The sequence below is a fragment of the Gopherus evgoodei genome, chromosome 1 (assembly GCF_007399415.2).
Source record: "Gopherus evgoodei ecotype Sinaloan lineage chromosome 1, rGopEvg1_v1.p, whole genome shotgun sequence".
NCBI lineage: Eukaryota > Metazoa > Chordata > Testudines > Testudinidae > Gopherus > Gopherus evgoodei.
Window position 1 is genome coordinate 52,009,145 of NC_044322.1, and position 25,170 is coordinate 52,034,314.

At 41.4% G+C, this 25,170-nt stretch overlaps 1 protein-coding gene and 1 long non-coding RNA gene across 3 annotated transcripts in view; one reads left to right on the top strand and one right to left on the bottom strand.

Annotated features, from left to right (window-relative positions):
* Nucleotides 1–186: 186 nt before the first annotated feature.
* On the top strand, nt 187–25,087 carry LOC115652261. Its single transcript, XR_004000591.1, has 3 exons — nt 187–1,715; nt 16,180–16,188; nt 25,076–25,087. It is a non-coding gene; the product is annotated as an uncharacterized LOC115652261 (long non-coding RNA).
* The window catches only part of LOC115652244 (phosphatidylinositol 3,4,5-trisphosphate 3-phosphatase TPTE2-like), a 47,228-nt gene continuing 26,528 nt past the window's right edge, over nt 4,471–25,170 (bottom strand). For both annotated transcript variants that reach the window (XM_030564041.1, XM_030564050.1), the window contains 13 exons: nt 21,075–21,174; nt 17,861–17,924; nt 16,833–16,897; nt 15,920–15,980; nt 14,737–14,818; nt 14,556–14,644; nt 12,808–12,869; nt 11,323–11,403; nt 9,258–9,363; nt 8,300–8,397; nt 7,718–7,813; nt 7,004–7,074; nt 4,471–4,718 (listed from right to left, as the gene is read on the bottom strand). In XM_030564041.1, the coding sequence (XP_030419901.1) occupies nt 4,616–4,718; nt 7,004–7,074; nt 7,718–7,813; nt 8,300–8,397; nt 9,258–9,363; nt 11,323–11,403; nt 12,808–12,869; nt 14,556–14,644; nt 14,737–14,818; nt 15,920–15,980; nt 16,833–16,897; nt 17,861–17,924; nt 21,075–21,174 (1,078 nt within the window). In that variant the 3' untranslated portion in view covers nt 4,471–4,615. The remainder of the gene's footprint in view (nt 4,719–7,003; nt 7,075–7,717; nt 7,814–8,299; nt 8,398–9,257; nt 9,364–11,322; nt 11,404–12,807; nt 12,870–14,555; nt 14,645–14,736; nt 14,819–15,919; nt 15,981–16,832; nt 16,898–17,860; nt 17,925–21,074; nt 21,175–25,170) is intronic.

Below are 25,170 nucleotides of genomic sequence, written 5' to 3' on the forward strand. Positions count from 1 at the left end.
GCCCTGATCTCCCCCCACACACTCTCCAAACCCATCAATCCCAGCCCAGAGCACCCTCCTTCACCCCAAACCTCTCATCCTGAGAGCCTGCACACCTCCAAACCCCTCAATCCCAACTCAAAGCATCTTCCTACACCCCAAACTCTTCATTCCAAGCCCTACCCCAGAGCCTGCACCCCTTCCCACACCAACCCCAATTTTGTGAGCATTCATGGCCCACCATACAATTTCTATTCCCCGATGTGGCCCTTAGGCTATAACGGGTGGGCAACATTTTAAGCCCATCTTGGTGATACTGCTGCTTCTTAGTGGGGGATGAGTGTTTACCAGTGCAAGGCATTCCTTCCTCTCAGTTGGTCCTAGTCACAGTTCAGGCAAGTCTTCCCTTTGCACCCTCTCACAGGAAAGAGCACCATGGGAAGTAAACTGAAGCTTTTAAAAAAAACAAAACACCATTATGCCCTGCTCTAACAAAAGATAGTTCAGGGTATTTGGAGTCACTGTTAATCTCTTGTATAGTACATGTAGGAATAATGGCAAACCATAAAAATGGTATGCAGGTTACAAGATTTGACATTTTACATCTTAATTTGAAAAAAATAGTAACAGTAGTGCAAGTCAAGTGCTGAAAGCTGGGTTGGTAGAGCCTAGGTTAGTTGTATAGCAGATGGAAGAGTGAAAATAAGACTTAATTCAGTGTCAGTACAGGCTTATAGTTTTGCTTTTTTTAAAAGTAGTGCTTCTGTATTAGGCCAGCTGAAAACATGCTTTGAAATAGCTTAGGGTCAACTTCAGGAAGTTAAATGTAGTAAAATTTTTTTTGAAAATCCTGATTCTGCTATAGCCTGGGCTTGATTTATATCAAGTATTGCAAATACAGCTGAAGCAGGGTTTTAAAAACTTACTACAATCAAGTTATTGAAGTTGACTAAGCTATTTCAAAGCATGTTTTCAGTTGGCTTAATACAAAATCAAAGTGTGAACTACTCACTACCAATGACATTTGGCAGTATGAATACTGCAGCAGTTTCAACTCTGTACCTGTATTTATTCATATGTAATTCCTTTGGTTTTCATCTTCCTCAATATTCCAGCAGTAGTGTTGCCAACTATTCCTGAAAATGTTGATTTATTTTACAAATGCTAATAGGGGAGACCTGAGGAAGTTACTTATGTAGTCAGTGAAACTAAAATATACTTAGTCATGTGTCTAATCCATACAGCTCAAATTAAATTTAGTGACAAATCCTTAGTCTACCTGTGCTGTGGGTTTCTAGTGAATAATTGAGAATGCCTCTACTTAAATTTATCCTAGAAAACAAAGACTTGTGAATTTTCCCAGCTCTTCTACAATTCAGTTAAGGTAAAAAACCTTAAAATAAGCATGAGCACTGCACAGCAGTTTAATGTGGGTGAACAGGAGAGAATGTACTGGCTGGTAAGGACAGTCATACCAAAAAGGTAGTTGTCCCCTTCTTACAAATAGTCCTTGCGCTGCTGGCACTAGGGACAAAATTTGATCTCTATTGAAAAGCAAATTACAAGTTTGTCAATGGTCAGGCAGAGTTTGAGTTACCATCCATGGATGAACACCACTTACAGTAGGCTTTAAAATATTAAGAGCAGAGATTAGTAAAATATACTGCAGGTAAGTTAAATTTCAGTTACAGCAGTTTCACTTAAGTGGCCAACAGGTGTTTTAGTTCTATTTAATTGTTTTCAGGAGAAGAACCTATTACAAAAATCAGTTTCTCTCTGCTGGGTAGGAAAGATTCAGAATCAGTTGTCTATTCTACAGGGTAGTTTAAGCTGTGAGTGAAGCCAGCTTCTGACACTTTGGTAAAGTGAATGACTACTCTTTGCTTGTAATAGTGACAGACTGCTACCCTTCCCTCCTCTCCCCCACTACACACACTCCTTTTTAAAGTATCTCTAACATTAATTGTATAAACATTTTGGGTTTCAGGCATGGATGGGGGGCACTTTAAGTGGGTCTTCCTAGTGGTGGTGATCTTTGACAATAGTTCTTGATACTTCCATCTTAAGTATTAAAAGCTGCTTTTCAAATTGAAAAAATATGATCTACTCTTTTGCCCAACAGTAGTTGCCTATCCTAAGTGTGGCTTACCTGGACTCTAGCCAAGCCAGAGTAAATTGTCAAAACATTTAAATAGCCAGTATACTAAGCTTCCTGTAGCACCCATCACTGCAGCCTGATTTGAGAGCTCATCTAATCCTCAACTTTGAGATTTAACTAGACACAGCATCACTGAGCACTGGGTGCATCTGACTGCCAAATCAGGTTTGTTCACTTTGCAAGGAAAAGGTGGCTTATTGCAACTGCCAGCAGTGGTAGTCAGAGATTGGAAGTCAGGTAGGTTTGTCTCTTGCAGGCTAGCTTTTCCACTTGCCCCCTGAGACACTTCAGTGTATTTGTCCAGGCAAAAGGGCTGTGCCCTTCAAATTAAGTGATTGGACCTCTATATGGGTTCTGCAGTGTGACAGGAGTCTGAAAACCACCACTACCATTCACAATGACATGTGAAGCTGATTTATTCTAGTCACTGTTTAAAGTAGAACTGCCCTGCAAGACAAACAGACCTACATCCTTAGTACAGATCTGCTACCAACCACCACCTAGTACATTATGGCTTTAACTTCATGATGTACTAAGGCCTATGAGGTTTTATAGTTGTTGGGTGTTTAGAGACCTTCTGAAAGTGTTTCCCTTTCTCAAAAAAACCTGTCACAATTTAACATGTAGAAGCTACAGCTACCTCATTTCCCACAAAATCCAACTAGTGCCTAAATGTGACTTGAGTTATGTGAATAAAGTTTTTTGAAGTTAATTGCAGTGGGGTGAGTTATTGCTCAAGTGTACAGGAAAGTATTGGAGAACACCAATGATTTTTTACTCCTACATGTAGCTAGGACCAATCATTCTGGCTGGCACTATGCCTAGAAGAGTTTAGCATAGGCTGTAATCAATCAGAATAGATGAGAATCTATTTCCCTGGCTAGTAAGTGTCAGACTACCAAGAATCTAAGCCACATTAGTTCTAGAGTTTTACTGTTATAAAAGCAGATTTATCCCCTAGATAGCTGTAGTGTCCAGTGTTTGTGCACCAAGTATCCCAGTGAAGGCCCCTGCCTTGAACTTGTAGGCATTCAGCTGCTGTAGGCCTTCCAAACCTTGTCTTTCCAACACTTACCAAATGTTTCATCTTCTCTTCCCCTGGGCACTTCAGTGGTTAGGTTGAGAGAAGTGGCCCTTGTTTAGTCTACTTAGCTAGATTTCACACCTCTCCTTCTAAAAGCTCTTCAGCTAGAGTCACATTATCAAAGACTGCTGCCATGCAAAAAGATCAGCACTACTTTTAAGTCTTAACTTCCATTCATGTAGTATAAATGGCACATGGTTAAAAAAATGCATCACCTACAAGGCCCATATTGCTGTGGCACAACTGAGTTAGATACAATAAGCATTATGTGAAAACCAGTATTCAGCCTGAAGGCTTATTACCTCAGAGAACATAAAGCTGACACTCAAATGAAGTGAGCACTGATGCAGTAATCTTTGTAGAGGCACATAAGCAGCTCTTGAGCAGGGGAATGAGACTTTAGTTAATTAGCTAAAAATGAAAGCAGGGAGTGTCAAACTTGAAAAAGGATGGAAACTTTTTGAACCTTTCAAACCCCAAAACCCAAACATCAGAAACAGGTAAGTTACTGTCCAAGAGAGTTTGGACATCCCACCATGTCAGAGGGGAAGTGAAGTGTCTAAAAGAGCTTGGTCTCAGTAGTTAATTCAACTCTGGCTGTGCTAGTTAATTTATTCCTTGTCATATTTAACTTGTCTTTGCCCTACCAGCTTCAGGGCCTGTGCCAGAAAGACCACCATGCTCTGGGGATTGACTTGGCTTGAGACACTTCAGATTTCATTTTTCCTATCAGCACACATTGCAGTAATTGCTAGCTCATTATTTGGTGGGAAAGAATGTATTTGAGATCCAGTGTCCCCCCCTCTGCCTTAAGTTGTGAGGGCCCTTGTTCATTTTGTCATGTGTTCTAGTTAAAACCCTAGAGAGATGAGTTCAACAGCTTTAGGTTTTCCTTTATTACAAAGGCTGTTTTCCAGCCAGCTGTAGGGGACAACATTCATGTTTTTGCAGGGTTCCTTAGCTACCAGGATAACACTGAGGTAGGTGTGTGTGTGTGTGTGTAAGTAAAAGGCTGGATGTTTGTAAAGAAGTATGCATGCATAGGGTAGTGTATAGTTTGAACTCTGGATTTTGTTTAACTCAAATGTTGATACTGTAAAAAAGATTGAGAATGTAGAATGTGCTTGGATCAAGAAATTAGTTTTGGTATTATGCATAGTACAAATGTGTTTAACACATTAAATTCTTCAGATAATACCACACTAAGAAACTACACATGACAGTGCATACAAGAGGTATTTTTCCTTGTTTCAACTTTTAATTGATATACTGTATCTCCATACAAATACACCAAGAATTACATGACAGACTCTCAGAAGATGTCACCATATTGGTGAAGACCAAACATGATTCTTTGAGAGAACACTTTTTAAACAAAAGCTGACAGCTTCTCATCATGGTTCTACAAAGTTCAACTCCACAGCAAATGTCTCCCTGTAGATTTTCCACATCTTGGATTTATGAGGGTTATCCAACTCACTTCTAGGAAGGTAAAGCCTGGAAAATAGAATTGTCATCTGTTTAGTTATTCTACAAACATGCTGCCCTCTTATATATGGTATGAAAGCAGGCTTGAAAAGGAAGTGAAACGAGCACTAAGAATGTGTTCCATGTTTTGAATATTTTTGGTTTACTTCCAACCAACTGAAGAGTTGGCTAACCATTTTGACAACCATGATGAGCTCAAAAACCAAGTTCAGCTATAAAGTGAACTATAGTCACCTTGTCTAATAGAAATTTTTATATCTGCTTTATGGCTAGTGCTTCATGGGGATAAAATGGTACCAATTTTAAGTTCAGAGCCAAAAATTTTGCTGCAGTACTTCGCTTTTTAGTGATCACTAAAAAAAATGGATACAATAAAATTTAACTCCCAACATCAGCTGCATATACATGATTTATCCCAAATTTGGAAGAGCTCTATGGGACAGTGACTTTAGGATATTTGAGGATTTGAATCTCATTTAAAAGAGCACAAAAGTCTCTTGCCTCACCCATGCAGTGTTAAATCCAAACTAAGTCTTCAGCTCTGTTTCTGCAGCCATGATAATGTTTAGCTTTTGATTTAAATCAAGCCATGAAAGGGATTTAAAAATCCTTTTATCATAAGGATATGTGATCCTGGTTATTAACTCTTTTCATAGCTGGTAATCCCTCAAGGACACAGAGGCTTCCTTCCCACTGTTGTGTTTCACTAAACACTTTACTGAAGAGTGCCAAACAAGCACATTTGTTTAGCTGGACAGTTGACATTGCACTTGCAGTGTAATCTACTGCCAGAAATCCCTGATTAGTGACAGCACTAACATTCAAGCACACAGGCATTTTCACACTACTGTACCAGAAGGAAGGAGTGTGCCTTCCCCAGCCAAGAGAAAGGTCTTCTGGTAGGTATCTAAATCATCAAGTACTTCAGGTAGCTCAAGACAACTGGAGGAGCATACCAACTCCTCAGTGGGTTTTATGGCATCTTCAATGTAGAGACAATACAAAGCACAGATTTAGGGCCACTGTCCATGAAATATTTAGGTTGTCTTTTCTTACCATTACACATTTCAGCTCACTTCACTCTTGGCAAAAGGGGGAAAAAAGGGAGCACCATTATTAAATACTTCAAAATCTGTTAACAGTAATGCATTGCCTATTCAGGGTACTGCCTAGTGCAGCTATTATTCTGAGCATATCTGTCATGTTTAAGAATCACTAGTGTATATGTGGCCCAGATGCAAGTGCTGATGGTCATCAGCTTCTGCATGCAGGGAATGGTGCCAAGACAGTCTTCTCCAAAGCCTTCACTCCCAAGTTTGCAAATGTGGTGGCAAATTGTAAGTTGACCTTATGCCTCTGATTGTGCTCGCTAGAGACCCTGCCTAAGTTTGGAGCCTTAGCATGCTCTTGGCAAATGTTCTATATACTGATGCTATACAAGTATGAAGACAAGGTTCCCACTCTATCACGAGATGATTAAGCAAAGCACCAACAAAATGAGTTACAATTTTTAAGTTTTATTTTAGGCAACTAAATGTTCAGCTTCAATACTTAGTCATGTGGAATGCTACAAAGATCAGTTTCCTGGATTTGCATGAGACTTAGACTACACTATTTAGGGTAAGGATCTCTTCAGCTCTGTATAATGCATCTTGCATTATGCAAAGAAATGCAGAGTTTGTGTTCCCAAGTCATGGTTTAAAGCCAAACACTACAAGTTTCCAACTTATCGCATTATTACCTACCAAAGGGTTAAACTCCAAGGCAGCAGTCCCCAGACTTTTGAAGGTCACCCCCCAGCCTTAACCATCTGCAGCCCCTGCCCTCTGGGGCTGGGAGCAGGGCCACAGCTGGGGGAGGGAGGAGGAGAGAAGGGCACATGGCCAAGGGTAAGGGGACTGGGAGCAGGACTAAGGCCAATAGCTGGGCTGCAGTGGGGGCCAATAGTTGGGCCCATGACCAGGTGTGGCTCCACTCTTGCCTCGCCCCTGGACTGGGAACAGAGCCACAGGTGAGATTTGGGGATGGCACAGAGCTGGGGACAAGACTGGAGGGTGCTCCTTCCTTGCCTTCTGTGGATGCTGGCCCAGGTCCTGATGTGTCCTCCTCCTTCCTCCACACTCCCTAGGAGGCACACCCCAGTTTGGGATCCTCTGCTTGAAGGTTTTGAAGTAGATGTTGCATTTTTCCAGATGTTTAAGATTCTCTTTAAATCTATTAAGATTTGCTCACACACTGAAAGTTCTAGTATTATGGACCTGCCACTCTGGTTGTCCTATTGTAATACATCTTACCTGTTATTTTCTATGAAAGAGGTGTTGAACCAGAAGAAAAACGGGCAGTCATCATAGCCTTTCGGAAGATCCTAAAGATAACCAAAATTGTGTTTAAGACATTTCTTATATATTTGCCTCTAAAAAAGGTTTAGTACAACACAGATTGTTCCTTGGCAGAACAGGCAGGAACTAATAGTTTAAGAATCACACAACTCTGAAAATTTGATGAGGGGCTGCTGCTTGCCCACATCAAAACAGTGTCACATGATTGATGTTAGCTGGATTTTTACAGTAGGGTCAGTGAAAGGGGATGCAAGTTTGTGTGTCATCTTCATTACACCAAAGAAGAAAGCAACAAAATGAGACAGCCAAAGTTACAACAGGAATTGCCTATGTGCCCCTTGGCCTTGAGTAAAATTAGGAGCTACAGTACAGTCTGAGGTTACTTTGTCTGAAGTTGCTTTGTGTGTCACAGCACAAGGTCATGGAGAGAGAAAAGCGAAGCAGTCATGCAAGTGCTGAACATTTGTACTCAAAACATTTGCAAGTACTTGCTATGAAGTGTCTACCTTCATAAGAGGAAATACTTTTTAATCAAAGCTAAACTTGTCCTACACAGTGGGTTTTCACATGGATGCCAATGATGTAGGATACGTATGCATCTATTGGTATTGTACATCTCAAAGTTGGAAGTGTACCTGAAGAATGCAGTCTTTATTCCACAATACTTACACTTCGTGATTCAAATCGGACTTTCACATCACCGCATATAACAGGACAGTTTTCCAAGCCAATTACTGCAAAGTCATTTTCAGCATCAAAAAATAACTGAAGAAAAACAGAACTGTTTGGAATAACTGTTTTCAAACTGAAAATAAAATGCACAATCTAGTAGTGCTAATTAAGTGTTCCACTGCTAAGTTACGTGGCTCAGATGACAATACCCAATTACTTATTAAAGGTTCTACAGTGAAAAATAAGGAAAATGATTGACTGTTGCCCTCCTGTTGCCAAGGTACTCAGTTTTACTAACTGATCTAGAGTTTGACCTTTAGTTTCCTGGGAAATCCACATTCCTTTTGTCCTGTGAAAAACTTGTGAGCTTCAAGTCACATGAAGATGTGCAGGAAATAAGACTGAAATGTTCTATACCTTGTATTGGTAAATTCCCTTATCAGAAAGGGAGAAATTTCTTACATCCAATATTTTCCCACAAAAACCAACAGATGTAACAATTTAGTAAAATGTGCTCAAGTTCAGTATTGTGAAGACATTTTAGACAGACACCTCTGTTAGAGCCATTAGAGTTCTTACCCTACAGTTTTCTTGAGAGGCACAAACACAATGGAATACAATTTTCTTTTTCACAATTATCTGTACTTTAAGATCACTTCCATTGCCTTTTCCAACTCCTAGAAGGAATCAAAGTTATATTATACTAGGGTTTTCCTCTTTAAATTATAGAGCTGGAACAAAAAAGCAGTTAAATGGAACAGGATACATCAACCCTATGCACGGTGTTATAATGATAATAAATGCACTCTTTAGTGTGCAAGTAGTTTATGTGGAACTTTCAGGAAGACAGTAGAAAAAAGGCAACCAAAATAAGTCTTCCTTAGTAGGCATAAGAGAATCATGCTTTGAAAAGTAGCTAAAATGAATCTGTTGAAGGATCCCCAACAAAACCCTGGAGAGCAATTCCTCTAGCCACAGAATAGCCATGGAGCAACAGCAGCAGCAATGTAAGGTGCCCCATGGGTGGGCAGCTGAACTTTAGTCCTTGGCTTCTCTGCAAAGACTGTTCAGATATCAGACTCAGAAGCATGCTTGAAAGCATTTGATCCATGCCAGATATATCAGTCACTTATTGTTGAAGAATTCTAGTCCCTGAATGCATGCACCTCACAGTCCCCCTCCCCATTCTAATGCCAGTTGGAGGGAATAAGCCATCACTGAAAAAAAAAAAAAAAGTCAGGCAGAAAGAACCCATTTAAAAGGGGGCACAGTCACAGAAGGTGTTCATTTCACCTGCAACTAAGTTCCAAAGAACTTAGTTTACATTTATATAGAATTTCATTATGTTTTACCTGGCTTCTAAGGAACAGCAAAATCTGGTTTTTTTAAACTTATTCTAGTAATTCTGACCCCAGTACGGTGTCAGTAGTGCACTCAATATATAGCTGTATGAATACAGAGTTGAAACAGTGACTTGGAAAACATTCCAAAACTAGAAAAAGACTCAAGTGTCCACATAATTTGTATTCCTTCTTACCATTAATAGAGTAGATTTTGATGTTCTTTATTTTGAGCTGTCTCTCCGGTGGGAGTTTCAAGTTATACTTGTTCTTCAGGATCTCATAATACCCAACATACCTACTCTGCAATGCAAAATAAAGTTGCCTATGTTAAATATGGTCCTCATCACATTTGGTGCTGTCATAAACAGATAAGAAAAGTTAATAGCACAGAAGTACTTTATATCTCTGACCGTAAAGGGTTAACAAGAACAGTGAGCCTGGCAGTCACCTGACCAGAGGACCAATCAGAGGACAGGATACTTTCAAATCTTGAGGGAGGGAAGTTTTTGTGCTGTGCTGTTAGTTTTGGTTGTTGTTCACTCTGGGGGCTCAGAGGGACCAGATGTGCAACCAGGTTTCTCTCCAATCTCTCCAATACAGGCTCTTATAAGTTCAGAATAGAGAGTACTAGATAGATAAAAAAACACAAACATAAGCCTAACTCGCTTTATTTGCAAATATGTATTTGGTTGGAAGGAGTTCAAATTGGTATTTTGCTGAAGAGATTTTAATTTGCACTTGTATACTTAGGCTGGGAGGGTGTTCCCAGTGTCTATAGCTGAAAGACCCTGTACCTATTCCATCTTAAATTTACAAAGATAATTTTTACCTTTGTTCTTTCTTTAATTAAAAGCTTTTCTTATTTAAGAACCTAATTGTTTTTTTTATTCTGGTGAGATCCCAGGGGACTGGGTCTGGATTCACCAGGGAATTGGTGGGGAGAAAGGAGGGAAGAGGGAGAGAGAGGCTGATTTCTCTCTGGCAGGATTACTTTCTCTCAGGAAGAATCTGGGAGGGGAAGAGAGAAGGAGGGGGGAGGTGCATTTTCCTCTCTGTTTCAGGATTCAAGGGGTTTGAATCACAGTGATCTTCCAGGGTAACCCAGGGAGGGAAGTCTGGGAGAGGCAACGGTGAAGGAAAGTTTACTTTCCTTGTGTCAAGATCCAGAGGGACTGGGTCTTGGGGGTCCCTGAGCAAGGTTTTGGGGGGGACCAGAGTGTACCAGGCACTGGAATTCCTAGTTGGTGGCAGCGCTACAGGTTCTAAGCTGGTAATTGAGCTTAGAGGAATTCATGCTGGTACCCCATCTTTCGGATGCTAAGGTTCAGAGTGGGGAATTGTACCATGACAGGTGCATATAGACTGTTGCTTTCAGTGACCGATAGTTTGCCACTTCTCACTTGAGCTACCAGACAGAAATTTACACAATTTTAATCCCATTTTTGCCATAGTTTTGCTCTGCGTGGCCTTGGGGAAGTAACAGTCTGTGCCAGTTTCCCCCCCTACTCCCATCCATAAAATGGGATTAACACTTGTCCGACAGAAGCCTTGTTAAGGAAGTGTTGAGCAGTTGGTCAGCTGTCTTCTGATTGAGAAGAGGGCACTTTCTGAGATCTGAGTTTGAAACACCAGCTTACTGTCTGCCCTTCTAGAAGGCCCTTATCAATTTCACTCACTTTTTGCCTGACTCCAAGCAAATGAAGTTGACAAAGGCCTTCCTTCTAGGTGGGACGCTGGAAGGCAAAAGACTTCCATTTCCTTTCTTCCAAAATGGTATTTTTCCTTGAAATCTCTTATTTTTTTTTAAGAATAAAAGTGCTGTTTTGACTTTGTTCTGTTCAGCAAAAAATAAAATTCAAGAACAATTTTTACAGAATGTTGTTTTCCAGCTAGCTCTAGTTCTGAGCATCATTTGTTCAGCACATGGTTAACATTAAGTGCTAGGTATTGAACTTTTATTTAAGTCTCTGCCTCTTCTCTCCCCCTCAACCCCCTGCCAAGCACATATGTTGGAACTACAGAAGGGAAGTTTCTCTAAAGGGGAGGGTCAACTAGTAGAGGGAAGTCATTAAATTCCTAAAAAGCACATCATTCAGACATATGGCATAGAAGTTTGAAAGTTCTCACCTGAACTGCAGAAAATACTTGAATTCTGGTTCTTCCATCCATTACATTTAAACAATTACACAGTGGATTTGTGCATGCTTTTTTGATCTAACTCACCCTCCACAATCATCTCACCTTTGTTTAGGCTCTTACCTGGGATGGTGTTTCAACTCCTTGAAATTTGGAACTTGTACTTTTATCAGTTCTCCTCTCCCCGAAATAGTCCAAGCTCTCCTACATACAAAGAGTCAGTTTCAAATGAAGCAACAGGACAAATTTTTCAGCTGGCTCACAGTGAAGGTTGTGCTATTATATAATTATAATGGGAAACTAAAACCAAAAAGTATCCGATGTGAACAGTGGTAAGAGGTTTGAAAGAGTTCAAGCCAATGCTGGAGAGCAGCTGCTTTGGAAGCTAGAGTGAGTCAGTACATTACTAGAAACACAAGGACTAGTCAATCCCTATTGTGACAGAGAATGCTTCAAGATGGACAAGAATTTGCTAGTCAGAAAAATGACAGTATTTAAGTGGTTTTACTAAAGCACCCATCAGAAGTTTAGAAAACCTAGACCTTGTTAGAAACTCCCCTTCTTACTCCCAATCTGTCTCCACCACCCTCAAATAAAAACCTTGCACTCCAGAAAAATACCACAGATGTGGTTCCAGGGACCAAGATCATTCAGCACACAATTTTTGGAAGAAAAAATAAAACACCACAATTTGCAAGTATCAGGGGGGAGCTGTGTTAGTCTGTATCCACAAAAAGAAGGAGTCCCGTGGCACCTTAAAGACTAACATTTATTTGGGCATAAGCTTTCATGGGTAAAAACCACCATTTCTACCAACGAAAGCTTATGCCCAAATAAATGTGCTAGTCTTTAAGGTGCCACTGGACCCCACAATTTGGGGACATTCAAGCTAATATTGGAGAGACGTCTGTAAAACTACCAGGTAGAAGAGGAGCTTAACCCAGAACATCAATTGAGGATTCTCATACAGATGCAGGCGATTCATACATATAGCATTTTTGCTATCCAAGCAGTAGGGCCACAAATCCAGCTATGTTGCATTACAGCAGCAGATGACCTGCTTTTAATTATGAGAATTGCCACTCTTAGAAGGTACAGTTCATCTTCAAGAATGGCAAGTTCAAAAGGGAGATGTGCTTCCACCCTCCACACAAGTGCATGATAATAGGGATACGTGGGTCATTTTAAGATTTGATACTAAACTGAGGAGGTCCTGCTTTAGAGTAAGATAAGCAGCTTAAATTCCTAGTTATTGTTTTAAAGTGAGAGGGTTTTAAAGTCATTTTTTGACAGCTTAATCAAATGCTTCCATGGCTGGTATCATCTCAGCATAATCTAGTCAGTCTCTTTCCATTCTTCCTGGCTGCCATTTTCCATCCCATCAAATTATGAACATTTAACTGTATGAACCACCACCACATTTGGCAAAGCCTTTTAAAAGTGGCTTACGCTCTCCATGGAGAATGAGAGATGTGTTTTGTAAAGGGCCTCTCCCTAGTCAACACACATTGTCTACTCGGAAGAGGTCTCATCTTTCTGGGGTCTAACAAGTTTTTTTTTTTTAAAAAAAGTGAATCTCAAATGGCTAATATTGATTTTTTCTCATACCTTTGCACTCTCAAACTGGTCACTGTCAATGAGCCAAGTACAAACCATTGTTCCAGTCCTGCCTATTAGAAAGGCAAAACAAAAAACATATTACAGGTATATCACAGTATTTTGAGACATTATACATGAGTCAACATGCAAGATGAAAATTTAAACTCTAAACAGAGGCCACATACATATAGAGTAGAAATTAAAGTACAATCTTAGACAGGATTCAACACTTATTTTAATTTAGATGTGCTTTCACAAACGTGTAGAAACTGCTTTGTATTTTCCTAGTTCCTCTAATGATTCCTTTGAGAATGTCCCCCAATAATTCCTCTCTGCAGCTTTACCACAAACTACAGCAAGATGGTCAGTACTTTTCAGACCCCTGTGTTTAAATGTGAGATGGTGCCAAATATACCTTAAAACCCCAGGATTACACAGTCATTCTATTGTGTTACTGAAGGTTACTTCTGCACATGGATTTCCTGACAAAGGGAGAACCGCCACATGAAGCAGGCACACATCAAAACATTGAAGCCAACATTTTCAAAAGCAGATGTCAGATTTTCAGAGTGCTAAGCGCCCAGGAGCTCACTGATTTCAATGAAAGCTGTTAGGTGCTCAGTTATTTTTGACAAGTTTGGGCAACTAAGAGGATAAAATTAGGCACATGCTTTTGAACAATTTTAGCCTAAAGTTGTATGAGAGAAATTCAAGTGCAGGATGCCAATAAACAGAGACTTTCAGTATGCAAACTTATTAAAACAGTTGATGTAGGAAGCATGTGGCTAGCAGCAGACTGGGGACTGATACAGAGGGAAAATCAGAGTTCTATACCTAGTGACTAAACTGCAGCAAGCCTCTGCTTCACTCATCCCTTCTGAAAAAAAAAAAATTGTGATCATAAGGCTCACAACACAAAGTTTTCCAAAAAAAGTGCCCTAATTGCTTAAGTCACTTTTGAAAACAGGATTTGCATGCTGCCACATCTCTTGGCTTGAAGTGGATTCCGTTATATTCAGCCTTTACAGTTTGGTTTAATGGCTCTCAGCATCCCCACTATACAAATTATTCCAGCACTCTTGACTGGTAGAGAAGGCATATTTAGGCCTCACAGAAGCCTGCTTTGGATTTAGGCCTGATAAACAGTTCTGCTTATGCTGCTAAATGTTATGTTTAGCAAACTGCAGAATCATTTGTGAGAAGAAAAGAAAGTAACCAGAAAACTGGGGGTGGGGGGAGATCTAGTGTGAACCAACAAAACCTGTATTGATGAGGGAGGAGTGGTAACATGGAAATGAGAGACTAACACATAGGATAACATAACAAGAGTTATAAATAAGTTTATGTTACAAAGGCAGGTTGAAGCTGTATTGTCCAGCACTAGAAGTGACTGATGAGAGTGGGAAGCTCGTTAGGACAATCACTTGAGTGTTTTGCTTTAATATATTTGTTAGAGCCATCCATTGAGTAAGTGAATCTCAATCCAACATTAAGTACTTTTGAAAACTTTATCCATTGTAAAAGGTTTTAACCACCTCTGATGAAAGGTATATGAAGTGCAAAGTAGTTATTAACATGCCTGTTATTTGACTGGATAGAGATCTGAACTATCCCACGATCAAGTTACACCTGCATCAGATTCTGAAATTTTGGCAGGTAAGACATGAATGCATTTTAAAAGTTTAAGTGTCACAGCATTTTAACTAGGATAATCCTATATTTTCCAATCCCTTCTTTGGTACAGTACTTGTACTTACCTTTGCCTCCTTTACAGTGAATTGCTATGATATTCTTTTCATCCTTTTTCATCCACTCACGCACATTGGCAGTAAATTTCAGCATGTCCCTAGATAAAAGCATATTAATTACAGCTTAGTCAGAGCTTGTTTTATTCCTAGTATTGTTGTTTGGCTGCAGAACCCCTAGCATATGACTTACTCTAGGCTGGGAACATTGTGGTCATCAATAAAGACTCTCTCCACCCTGTAATGGAAGTACACAGGGTCATAACCTTTTTCACCTACAAAAAAACCCAAACGTTTCAGATTAACACTAGTTTAGAGTTTGGTAAATAAAAAAATTGTGCCAATAGAGGTAATTGAAGTCAAGCTATTTTCTCTGCCTAGATTTTGAAGACGTTGTAATCGCAGCTCAGACTATGTGCTCCAGTCTGACAGTGCTACTAAATGAACAGATTCACAATTCAATTTAAGCCGATCTGGATCCAGGGCCACAGAGGATTCAGGTGGCCTGGGACAAAGCAATTTTGGGGGTCCCTTCCATAAAAAAGTTGCAATACTATAGAATACTACATTCTCATGGGACCCCCTGTGGGGTCTGGGGCAAATTGCCCCACTGGGCCACCCTGTCTGGATCAGGCCTAACTTTGAAGGCCAGCTTCCTATTTTGTCTCTGCAATTTTGCACCCTCAGTTCATTGTGGGCCCAAAGGATACCCACCAACTGCCATCAGTTGCTACAGTGATTTGTGGAGGTAATAAGTGGGAGGCCAGTTTTCAAAGTCATGACCCTTTGAGCTTGATCTTCTCTATTTTTAAACTGGTTGACTCAATCAATGTTGGTTCTCATGATCTGACTGTCTATAACCCCCCTCTGGCCAAGTGGCTAGCCAATAAGGTTCAGGGTTATTTCCATGAGGGTTTTTTTTTTAATGCAATCCTGTTTATTATGCATTCTTTGCAAAAATCCTGTTTCCCTGAATACAGGAGGAACAGACAATGGGAGGCAGTTGCCTCTCTCAATTCCAAGCCTGCCATTCTAGCCAGCACTCTGCTCAAAATGCTCACAGCCACTCGACCTGTTTTTGTTACTGTCTCCTAGTTTCATGCTTTATGGCTGCTTCTGACTCAGTGCTGTAAACTGAGACAAGCCCTCAGATACATAGCACCAGCAGTTAGTCACCAGCTGCCACTTTCATTGGCAGTCCCTAATGGGATGGTTTTCCATTGCTTTGGCTATCCCTAAATGAAGGGGCATTTAATTGTTCCCTCATTTAACCTGAATGAAAGACAGCTATTAAGCCAGTCAGCTTCGATGACATCTGTGATGCACTTTGTGAGAAACACCCAAACTCCAGCATAACAATAGCTACACATACTTACTGCAAAGATTATAGATTGTATAGTGGTCTTTATGTTTTGTATCCAAGAATCTTGCAACTTCCTTAAGGAAATAAGACATAAGAAATAACCATTTATTAACTCCTAACATCTGCTCTCTTAATTATTCTTCATTTTCACTGCCACTTAAACATTATACTGTCCTTACTGGAGAAGCTGGCTATATTCACAATAGACCATAAGAAAAGAAAAAATGAGTAGTTCAGGTTCTCATCTAGATACTAGGGCCAGTCTACCACCAGTTTTTAATAGTTATAGTTCCTAAAATGATTTAATAAAGTTTAAGTGATCATTTAGTCATTCTGTATTTGACAAAGAAAACGGCCTCTTTTATAAATCATTTAACACAGCCTGGGCAGCAAAAAAGTGACCTTCCCAGGAAGGCTTTAAATGGATAATGAAAGTGAGGGTAATCTCAGGACATTTATGGAGCAAATCATGCAGCTGGTAATAGGTGGTAATTGGAGATATACCAATCTCCTAGAACTGGAAAGGACCTCGAAAGGTCATTGAGTCCAGCCCCCTGCCTTCACTAGCAGGACCAATTTTTGCCCCAGATCCCTAAGTGGACCCCTCAAGGATTGAACTCTCAACCCTGGGTTTAGCAGACAAATGCTTAAACCACTGAGCTATCCCTCCCCCTGAGGTAGAGGACAACCCCAAGGACAGGATGGACAGACTGCGCCCTTGATTTTTATGCTCATGTGATCTAGATGTAAGCCCACTAAGTACTAGCCTCAGACCTCAAGTTGGTTTCCTGGAGGCCATCAGAGGCTAGTTTAGTCACTCAATCTGATCCATATTCAACCTAGCAAAAAGGGATTGAAAGTGCAACACAAATTCAGTGCTGTTAAATTTTGAAGACACATGCATGAGGGATTTTAGGAGATTTTACCTTTATAGGATTCCTATAGAAAGACTGCTTCCCAGAGGATGGAAATGACATTGCAATAATACGATCTATAGAGAAAACGTTTATGTTAGTCCATAAGAATTGGAAATAATCAGCGGAGGATGAATCTGAAAGTAGTACTATGCACTATTAAAGACAAAAAGCGTAGCTTTGAGAGTGAAAGCACCATTAATTTTATGAACAATTAGTTACAGGCCAACCCACAAACAATAGTCATACTGTGAATCACTAGCAGTAGCCCAGATTTTAAGTTTGAATTTTTAATTACAAAGAAGTACCTTTTCTGCCCTTACTTTATGATATTTATCAAACAAACAAACAGCCCTGCAATAATAAATATTCCACCTAGAGGAAATACTAGTTCTCAATCAGCATTCTCTACACAGCAAGACCTGCTTAAGACAGATTAGTTTTGTACCTTTTTCCTTTTTCTCCCAGAAAGCTGGTACTTACAGGATGTCTTCAAATTAGTTATTTAATTTTGTTTTCTGGCAGTTCAAAAAAAATTTTAAGTTTTGGTTCAAATCAACCAAATGAGGACATTTCAGCAAAATCAAAGAAATTGGAAAGAATTGTTTGGGCTGGAACAAGATGGTTTGGGCATTTTTAAAACAAAAAAGTATCAGATTAAGGGATAGATTCACACAAACCAAGTGGGGGCAGGATGGCGATTCTGGCTTGTGGTCAGGGCACTCTCCTGGGATGTGGGTGACCCAGGTTCAAGTCCTTGCTCCACAGCAGGTCTCCCGCATCCCAGGAGAGCACCCTAGTTATATAAGAGGTGTAAGGGGGGGCACCACAACCACCTGTTCAGTTTTTGTAAAAACAGCACCCAAACCCCTTGTGCATCTAGCACTAAGAACTGAAGTTTCCATTATCTTCCCTTCAACCAAAACAAACTTATGAACAGCGTTGCCCCAAATATGCATTTTTGGTAAAGAGCCTCAGCTGAAAAATTTCAGGCAGCTCTAACTTTGGAGTAACCAAGAGTTCTCTAGAATTGTACAAACCAGTAACATAAGTAAGGTCCAGGTCAAAGCCATCTTTTGTATAGCGCCTTTTGTTTTCTGAGACCTGTCAGTCAAAAAGACAAACAAATGAGTTAGAAAGGAGAGTCAAGGGAACCATAAAGATTAGTGAGTGTCTAGAAGGGCGAGTACTGAAGTAGTCTAGATGGTTACTGTTTCTCCTTGTAACTAAGTGAGTGGCAGAGCCTCAATCTTCCCCTATCCACTTCAGGTGGAAGTTTACATAGTTAGGCTATACACACAATGTATAGCAAGGGTTCTCAAACTGGGGGTTGGAACCCCTCAGGGGGTCATGAGGTTATTCAATGGGGGGGGTCACAAGTTGTCAGCCTCCACCCCCAAACCCTGCTTTGCCTCCAGCATTTATAATGGTGTATATATAAAGGTGGCAGGGGTTGCACTCAGAAGCTTGCTGAGTGAAAGGGGTCACTAGTACAGTAGTTTGGGAAACATTGCGGTAGAGCTTATGCTGGCTGTCAACATAACTCCCTAGTGTAGAGACAGCATACATCAACAGGAGTTTCTGCTGGTGTAGGACCACCACCTCTCCAAAGGCCATTAGTTATGCCACCAAAAACATTTCTGTTGGCCTAGTTGTGTCTACACTGGGGGTTTTGTCAGTATGTCTATGTCACTAGGGTGTATCCCCACTCCCAGCCCCCGACTAACAGACTACACTAATAAGTATCAAGTGTAGATCAAGCTTAAAACTAGCAAGTGGCTCACACTAAGTAACTCAGCAGCAGCATGAAACTGCCTTTTTGGTCATGTTTTGTACCCAGGAATTATTTCAATACAGTAATCAGTAGCCAGCAATAGCTGTACTGGAACTGACCTTATCAAGGCCTTACTCTAGTTAGAATCAGAATATCAGGCTTGAAAGGGACCTCAGGAGGTCATCTAGTCCAACCCCTTGCTCAAAGCAGGACCTATCCCCAATTTTTTTTCCCCTCCAGATCCCTAAATGGCCCTCAAGGACTGAGCTCACAACCCTGGGTTTAGCAGGCCAATGCTCAAACAACTGAGCTATCCCTAGTTAGCGGACAATGCACGACAGGACTTGTCCACATGGATCACAGTTGTAGGCTGCATCATATTGCTGAGTTGTTAAAAGTAGCATTTAACCCATGCAGTGATGAGCTGCCAAAACAAAAAACAACCACCGGTTCCCTCCTCCTCACCTCATGAGGGGGTCATGGCTCCCCCCCCACCCCCTGGGACTCCTGCCCCATCCAACTCCCCCCCTATGTTCCTTGATACCACCCCCCTGGACCCCTGTCCCATTCACCCCCCTTCCCTGTCTGACTGCCCCCTGCTGCCCCATCCAATCCCTCCTCTCATTCCTAATGGCCTCCCAGGACCCCTGCCCCCATTCAATCCCCATGTTCCCTGCCCTCTGACCACCCTGACCCCTATCCACCCACCCCCAAACTCCCCTGCCCTCTTCCAACACCCCCTCCCTGTTCCCTTACTGTGCTGGAGGCTGCTCCGGCCGGGACCGGGGCACACCGACCGGGACCGAAGCTGGGGCGGGGGCCATAGGTGGGCCACACCACCAGGGCCAGAACGCACCACCAGAGCCAGGCCAGGCCAGGCCTGAGCCACGCTGCCCGACAGGAGCCAGGGCTGGGGGTGCCTGGCCGGAGCCGGGGCACGCAGCTAGGGCCATAGCTGGGCCACACCACCCAGCTGGGACCGAAGCTGGAGCCGGGGCACACCACAGGAGCTCTCCTCGCTCCCCCCCTCCCCCCACACACCTGCGCAAAGCTGCCCTTCTCAGCCCTCCCAGGCTTCCCACATATGGGGCAGAGGCAGAGGTGAACTGGGGAGCTGCTTGAGTTTTACAGGTTGTTAAATTTAAAAGCCCCTTTGGAACCAGTTGTCCCGCATGTGACAATCGGTTCTGAAAGGGCTTCTAAATTTAACCACTGGTTCCCTTGAACCGGTGAGAACTGGCTCCAGCTCACCACTGCACCCATGATACAATTCTCCATTAGGAGGGGGTGGGTGGGAGAATCAGCTTTTTTGCAGCTTCACTAGTTGCTAAAATCAGGGCTACTCATGTGCAAGTGAGGCCTTCGGGGAGAAACTAGTCAGATCACAAGGGTTACTCTTATCTTATGAAAGGATGCCAGGGAATCCCTTGAACTCCTAGTGGGATGCAATACAGCTCAACTGCATTTTAACATTTTCAGTGAGGTAAGGGGCAGATCACACACACACACACACACACACACCCTCCCCCTGCCCTCCTTTAAGGTCCTGCAGTCCCCCCTCCCCCGATAAACAAGTTGATGCCTCAGGGTAAACTCTAGCTATATAAATATCTTGGAAATTTCTCAATTAGTCTACATTTGAGAAGCAGGATGCCAATGGAATATTGATTTTGTTCCCTAAAACTCCAGCTTGTGTGCACTTCAAATTGACCCTACATTAATAGTCTGGGGGAGGGGAGAAGAGAAGGAATAGTTTACCAAATAGCTTTTTATTCAAAGTATGTCTAAACATGATGAAATGGAGTTTTAATATCAGATGCTACCAGGAAGCTAAAACTTGAAGGCAGTTTCTACTGTTTATATCTGCAGAAGATGCATTACAATAAAAGCTTTTGCCTCTGATTTTAGTTGTAGCCATTCATTTCTAGATTCACAGAATACAGCAGATTTTCTTCTTTCTGAACTGCCATGCAAGTTTGCTCAATATAAAATAAAGACAAGGACAGAATTGGCTGTTTGCATCAGGTAGTCATGGCATCACAGCAGTGCCACCACACTGCTGCAGTGGGACAATGGTGTTTTAGAAGATGTGACCCTATATTGGGAGTGGAAACACTTCCAAGTGCAGAAATGGTTCTCAACTACCCAATGCCCTAACTCAATACCTGTTCCTAGCAAATCACTAGAACAGATTGCCTTAGTGGAGGAGGCAGAATCCCATTACTAGTCTGCTGGCCTGCAGTTCTGACTGTTTTAGAATGAGAACTGTGCCGTGTTAGGCATGAGGGGAGGGAGATCGGAGTGCAGAATAAACTAAGACAGAAACACATTAAAGGGAGGGAAGCAGAAGGAGATGGGAACAAAGTTAAAATCCTTATTACTACCCTTCACTGATGAAGTCATTTACTGCTTTAAGAATATAAGGAGGGTTTGAAAACTATAATAGCACATTTGGACAAGCTGCTGTGAAGCTAACTTACCATCCTCCTGGTCACCTTTTCTAGTTGTTTCTTTTGTGAGGCCAGGCGAAATATTCTTATCAGAATGATAATTCTCAAAGCTCGAAGGACGATAACCATTCTAGCAAAGAGAGGATGACGTTAGCTTTTGAATGGAATAGATCTGGACAGAAGATGTAAATTATGTTTTACCAGAAACAGACTGAAATTTTGTTTTGTTCCAAATGAAGATAAAAGCCAACGCTATTTTTGAAAAAAGATTAAAAAATTGTTTTGGGGCAACACATTTTGATTGGATAACTTCAAGGTATTTTGATTTCAACCTTCCTTTTCTTTTAAAGAAAAAAATTGGAATTTTCTATTCCAGAAATTGTTAAAACAGGATATTTAAATAGTTAAAATGCTTTTTTGTGCCCCCACCCAGTGAAATTGTGTCAGAATACAAAATGTTGCAAAATCATGTTACAACAAAATGCATTTTTCTGATGGCAAACTGTTTAACTGCAAGTTTTCTGACTGGCCTTACAATGAAGCCAGCCAGGAATTCACCTATGGAGAAAGTTTTCATTGCTTCACTGCTGGTATAATGATGCCAGCAAGTATAGTCTCACCCTACCTATCCCCATAGCAATAGTAAGATCCACAATATTAGGCAAGCCACAACACTCCAGATCTCCCTGTTTCCCAGTTTGTATACCAGGGTGTACAAGGTCACAGTACTCATTTGAGTATGTTAATGGCTCTTGGTATTGAGAAGACAAAGCATCAAATGTGCACCATTGGCTCTTTACTCCATATATGTGTAATGTTTTATGCAAGAAGTTTAGGAAAGTGGAGCAGTTCTAGAATCCCAAATGTACTCACTCATCCATTTGAGGGAAAGAGGATAATGGACATTCTCAGAAGGAAGTCATAAGAGAATTTTCTGCTGACAAGTGGTTTTAGGAAAGCATGTTACTGTTTAGAAGACATACCTTAAGGTATGCCCACTCTGCAATCATGACAGCCCATGTAGCTGTACCTAAAGCTAGCCCTTATTGAGCTAGCTTGCTAAAAACAGCATCTTAGGCACAATAGCATAGGCTAGGCGCCCAGGTATGTACCTGGGGTCCCAGGCAGGATTGTAGTCAGATCCTTAGCCCAGGCCACTGCCTGTACACTACACTGCAATTTTTAGTGAGCTAGTTCAGTCAAGGCTAACCTGGGTGTGCTGACATGCTGCAATCACATCTCCCGATTGCTGTGTAGACATACCCTAAATGCCATCCCAGAAAATGCCCTGTCCTATATGTGATGAGATTACCTAGAGCACAATCAAAGTACACAGTTGTGTGAAGGACAAGACTGCTCTATTAATTTATGATTGTCCAATTACAGTATGGTATGTGCTCTATTTGACTCTATGGGGTAGAGTCAATAGGTGCTGTTAGGAAAAGCCAGCAGGAAATAAGAGTGGCTAGAGATAAGGGACCTGGAGGAGTGAGAAAGGGAACAGAGAACATTTCAGATTATTAAGAGAAGACTATTAACTGGAAGAGTCTACCTCTCTTGGCTCCAACCTAGTCAAGACTTTTTTGGCCAGGGCTGGGAGCCTAAAAAAAATCAGGACAGCATGGAGCCTTGTCTGCAGGAAAAAAAGTTTTGCTGGGATAGCTATGTCAGCAAACCCTCTAGTGTAGATGCAGTTGATATCAGGATAGAATGGCTTTTGCTGGAATAGCTTAAGGTCTTCTATGCCAACATAAGCTACATCTACACTAGGGCTTAGAGTGGCATAGTTATGTCTATTAAAAACTCATTCTTACCTGACATAGCTATGTCAGAGAGACAAGGTGGGCGAGGTACTCTCTTCTACTGGGCCATCTTCTGCTGGCGAGAGCTTTGTGGCTCAAAAGCTTCTCTCACCACCAGAAGGTGGTCCTGTCAAGATATTACCTCACCTACTTTGTCTTGCTCAGATGATGGGACCAACACAGCTATAGCTAACTGACATAGCTATATAAAGTGTAAGTTTTAAGTACTGACCAGCACTAAACAGGTAAAGAGTCTTTCTGGAAGTGGGAGGGTCAGTTGTCAAGGGCTGCTGGGAGAAACAGGTTAACAGAAAGGTTCTGCAGAGAGCCTGAAGAAAATAGGCCTACCTGATTAACATGGGGGATTTGAGGTGGGGGAGGGAGAGAAATAGTAAGCTCTAAGGAGACTGGTACAGATGGTTTTATTGTTTTAAAATCCTTATTCTTACACTATGTGGTGTTCCTACTGCTAAAACAATACCTTGTTTTAGAAAAAGCTGCATGGTCACTCTGTATATACCACTGGTCACAGCTCCCGAAGGTCAGAACTGCAGATAATGAACCTAGGTTGGGCCTGCTGAGGTAATCACTGTTAGTACATAGGGGTCTGTAACCCAAGGTCCTGGTCTTAGGTTGTTTACAGTACAGAGCCCATGTTGGTGTAACTATACCAGTATAGCCCCCAGTGGATAGGGAAAAGAACTTCATAGGCTCTGTAGTGTGTAGACATAGCCTATGCCAGAATAGCGCACTCATGTGGATGCAACATACACCAATGTTTTTTCTGCCACTGCAGGAACATCTCCCCAAACAACGACATTAGCTATGCCAACAGAAGTATTTTATCAGCAGTGCTGCATCTACACTGGGTTTTTTTTTCTGGAATAGCTACATCCCTGACCTATGTAGCCATGTTTTAAGTCTAGGGGAAACACTGCAGCTAGCTCTGTAACCATGAGGACTTGTTTGGAGACCACAGGTTGAGATTTTCATAGCCATCCAAGGGATTTGGACACCATTTCTCAAAATTAACAGGAAGTAGGCATTCAATCTCCTTAAAGGAAATTTAAGATGGAGTCAGAAGGTAAACAGTTTACATAGCCTGTGAGAGTTTTTGAAATTTCAGAATTTCTTGTTTCACCACATTGCAAAAATTTCAAAAGCACTCAGTTGTCTCAAAGAGACTCCTATTCCATTACAGCCAACAGCCCAATGGTTAGGGCACTCATCTGTGATGTGGGGAACCCATGTTCAAGTCCCTGCCCTGCCTGAGCAGAAGACTTGAATCTGCATTTCCCATATCACAGGCAAATCCCCTAACTACCAAATCCATTTCTCTGGCCCAATGAGTATTTACTGTATACAAAGCAGAATAGCTCCAACAGGACAGTGAGAATCATTTTCTTCCCCTTTCCCACTGAACCCAAGAAAGCTTCCCAACAAATGGTTTTTTGAAACTGACCCTCTCCCACAAGTTTGATTTCAACAAATCGTTAGACAACTTTTCAACCAAAATCCCTTGCCAGCTATAGCTGGAAGTGCTGCTTTTTGATGCTGAAGTTTTCAAATCTGCCAAGTATAATCACATCACACACATTCTAATGACACTTTAAAAACTAAAGTAAAAAGAAACAGGAGTTAAACCTGCCTCCCATCAGTTGTAAACTGGAAACCTTACTTATGTTTACAAACACTAGTTCTGATTTCTGCAGTTTACTTTTAAGACAAGTTTTGCTGAGTAAGGCTATGTCTACACTTACAGTGCCTGTACTTGACACATGGCATGTGGCTACACATACAGCAATGGTGAAAGGCTGCAGCATCAGTGAAAGGCTCCACTGCCTCATCACTACCAGAGCCTTTCACCACTACTGAGCATTTAAAAAAACAGTGTAGACTTGGAAGGCACTGCTTGGTTATGTGGAGTATATATCCTGAAGGTCCAGGTATTCAGGGCACTCTACTCACATAAGCTGTGCCTCAGTCTACACTGCTATACACACACACTGCATGCCCATCCAGCATATGCACTCCACATGCCACTGTAAGGGTAAGTGTAGTGTTAAAAATGATTCTCTGGTATTATGCAACACCTGTTATCTCCAAAGCACTGACTCCCAGAAAACAAAGCTTTACAGAATCCACAACACATTTTTCAACACTGTAAAAAAGCCTGGGAAGAGATCAGATAATTTGTTTATAAAATGTTATACCCATTCAGGTGTTCAGGGTTCTTCCCCTATACTCCCTTCAAAAAGCAGAAGTGCTAGACACTAGCAAGTTTTTGAAGAATTTATAGAGAAATGTGAACACTCTTTTCTAAG